We start from the raw sequence: 3,142 nt of genomic DNA on the forward strand, positions 1-3,142 counted from the left end.
TCATGTTTTCTCCTGTGCCCTTTGACAGCCCGGTCCCCAGTTTTCAATGCCATGTTTGAACATGAAATGGAGGAAAGTAAAAAGGTATTGTTGTGATATTTTGAAGTTTTACAGTTTTGTCAGAATATATCATGTAATGTGTAATCCATTTATGGTATCTGCTGCTTTTTACATTGATGCCAGACAGTGAGTGTGTAAACACACACCTCATTCTGGTCGGTCTTTTTACAGAACCGAGTGGACATCAGTGATGTGGATCCAGACGTCTTCAAGGAAATGATGGGCTTCATCTACACAGGGAAGGCTCCTAACCTGGAGAAAATGGCAGACAATTTGCTGGCTGCAGCAGACAAAGTGAGTCTGCTGACTTTGTCCATGCAGACTGAACCAATACCTCTGGCTGATAGTCTGACCCATCTGGACGGAGCTCTGACTGCTGTCCAGCTAACCGTTCTGAGGGCTCCATCTTATTAGCTCAGTCAGCTGTGACCTCATGTCCAGGACCGGTGTGTTCTAGATGCAGCTTCCTCCCCACTCTGACCTCACGTTCCCTCTCCTCCTCTCCGCAGTACGCTCTGGAGCGTTTAAAGGTCATGTGTGAAGAGGCCTTGTGCAACAGCCTTTCGGTGGAGAACGTGGCCGACACCCTCATCCTGGCCGACCTGCACAGCGCAGAGCAGCTCAAAGCACAAGCCATAGATTTTATCAACAGGCAAGTATCGGCCATGGAAAAAACCAGGCTAGGTGATAGATTCCTGCTGCCATGTGTGTTTACCAGCCTGAATGCTCACTGTTTTATCTCCCTCACAGGTGCAGTGTCCTGAGACAGCTGGGCTGTAAAGATGGGAAGAACTGGAATAGCAAGTATGTAATTAGCTGATATATGTGACACCAGATTAATAACAAACTCTTATCTGCCCCCTTCCCCCCATGAGGAGCATTAGAATGCATTGTTTGAGACGGGGCACCGGGGCTGTTTGGTGCTGCGCTGTATCTCTGTGTCCCTTTTATTAATAGACTCATACCTGGATAAGCTTGAGGAATGGGATGTGAAAGGGAGGAAAGGGGAGTCCTCCGTCGAGTTTTACCTCTCGCTGATTTAGTGTGCTGTGGATTTAGGACACCTTGAGATGTGGAGATCTATTACTGAAGGAGGTTCGCCCGTTTTTATTTGAATCTATTACTGAGGGCGGTTAGCCCGTTTTTATTTGAATCTATTACTGAGGGAGGTTAGTATGTTTTTATTTTTCCAGCATTTGGGAAGAGGTGGGTGAGAGCCTGAGAGAGCGTACTCTTGTGTGACACTGACAGGTTTCAGAAGATTTCACCAAGGTTTATTTTTTTGGAACTTATATCACAGTTATTTACATTCAGCCGATAAAGTGTTTCTCTTCCAGTGGAGACACATTGACGATAAATATGCTCACCCCTGTGTGATTCACTCCAAGGCTATTTGATTCAATTCAATTTGATTCAAAGACTAAGGAAGACATTGGGGGTAACTATCACTGATCAGGAACACATTTTCTTGTTACAGGGGAAACATCGGAATCATTTATCTGATAGTTTTGAATGCGAGCGATCTGTGCTCTGATTCCCTTTGTCTTTACTTCCAGTCATGCAACGGACATAATGGAGACTGCAGGCTGGAAGTCGATGATCCAGTCCCACCCTCACTTAGTGGCCGAGGCCTTCCGTGCCCTGGCCTCCGCACAATGCCCCCCCTTCGGCCTGCCCCGCAAGCGCCTAAAACAGTCCTGACTGCCCCCCGCTGCCCTGAGACTTTACTGGACGTGCCAGGCATGAAGACCCAGCAGAGGCAGGACGAGCTCCACCGCCACCCAACCCTTAGAAAGCAAGCAAGGATGTGACTGAGGGGAGGGGGGGGGTGAGGGAGGGAGGGAGGAGGCTCCATGTGGCTGACTGACTTCAACAGATGGCTGTGGTCCACAAGGTGTTGTCTGCTACTATTTTTCTGTAATTTTCAAAATGGCCTTAATATATCTGCCATTGCTCTGGAGTCGTTCCAGAGTACCTTGTCTATTTTACTCTGTGCCTGCCTTGTCACAAAGACCAGGCCTCCAGATTGCACTAGTTCCCATAAATATCATCATTTTGATATGGAGTTCTATAGGAACGTGTTAAGGGTTTGATTAATGGGAAATATTATATATTTGTAATGTTTAGCCCATTTTGCGACTAGACATTAAAAAAGCGTGAACACTTTCAGTGCAAGGTCAATTCTTTACACTTTATAAAAGATTAATATGCCCCATATTGATGGCACCATTTCTATGTAAATGACAGTTGTACCATCTTCAGAAGACAGGTGTAAAAGCAAGTCTGTTCTATTGCATATTTGTGAAAATATTACTGGCATTATGAGACCCTGTGTTAATGCTGTATTATGTATGTTAGACAAAAACAATGATGTCTATACTCAGCCCCTAACCTATTCAATCTACTCAGCCCCTAACCTATTCAATCTATTGGAGAAATAGGAAATTAATTTACCCAGTGTCCCATCTGATGATCACTTATGTAAGAGCATAAGTTTAGCCAACTCTTATAGATCCAACCTTTCCATAGTATTACCAACTTGCAAATATTTATATATTCTCTTTCTCAATATATATTGTGGTTAACAAAAGAGAAAAAAGTGGGAAGACTAATGCATGGTCCTGTATTGTGGAAAAGAAAGTGTCCAAGTACCAATCTTGTTGTTAACAATTTGTACCATTTTCTGCGATTATCAAAAAAAAAACTATCTGTAAGGAAGTAAATGAATTGAGTATAGATGGTCTTCATGGCCTCCGACATGCTTGGAACTGTATAGGATGCTGAGCATCGCTTCCATTGGCACTATTGTTGTGTGTGTGTGTGGATGGGGGTCGTGTGTGTGTGTGGATGGGGGTCACATGTCGATTGTTAACCGTTTGTTTCATATGTGCTGTGGTATGACGGACACGCTTATCCAGAGGATTTTTGTAAATTAACTGATAGTGACATCATTTTTACATGGAATTACTCAGTCATTCTGTGTTCTGTTGAGATGTTGAACTTTTCCATTTGAAAAAAAAAGTTGAAGTTGTTGCAAGAATGCCTGCATTAACCCATTAAAGATGTTTTCCAGCAGCTGTGG

At 43.8% G+C, this 3,142-nt stretch overlaps 1 protein-coding gene across 1 annotated transcript in view; it reads left to right on the forward strand.

Moving 5' to 3' along the window:
• The window catches only part of spopla (speckle type BTB/POZ protein like a), a 10,770-nt gene extending 8,805 nt beyond the window's left edge, over positions 1-1,965 (forward strand). The window contains exons 8-12 of the mRNA XM_084443708.1: positions 29-84; positions 232-354; positions 570-712; positions 811-864; positions 1,617-1,965. Coding sequence (XP_084299834.1) covers positions 29-84; positions 232-354; positions 570-712; positions 811-864; positions 1,617-1,761 — 521 coding nt within the window. The 3' untranslated portion in view covers positions 1,762-1,965. The remainder of the gene's footprint in view (positions 1-28; positions 85-231; positions 355-569; positions 713-810; positions 865-1,616) is intronic.
• The last annotated feature ends 1,177 nt before the right edge of the window (positions 1,966-3,142 follow it).

This window comes from Borostomias antarcticus (assembly GCF_949987555.1).
Source record: "Borostomias antarcticus genome assembly, chromosome: 9".
Classification (NCBI taxonomy): Eukaryota; Metazoa; Chordata; class Actinopteri; order Stomiiformes; family Stomiidae; genus Borostomias; species Borostomias antarcticus.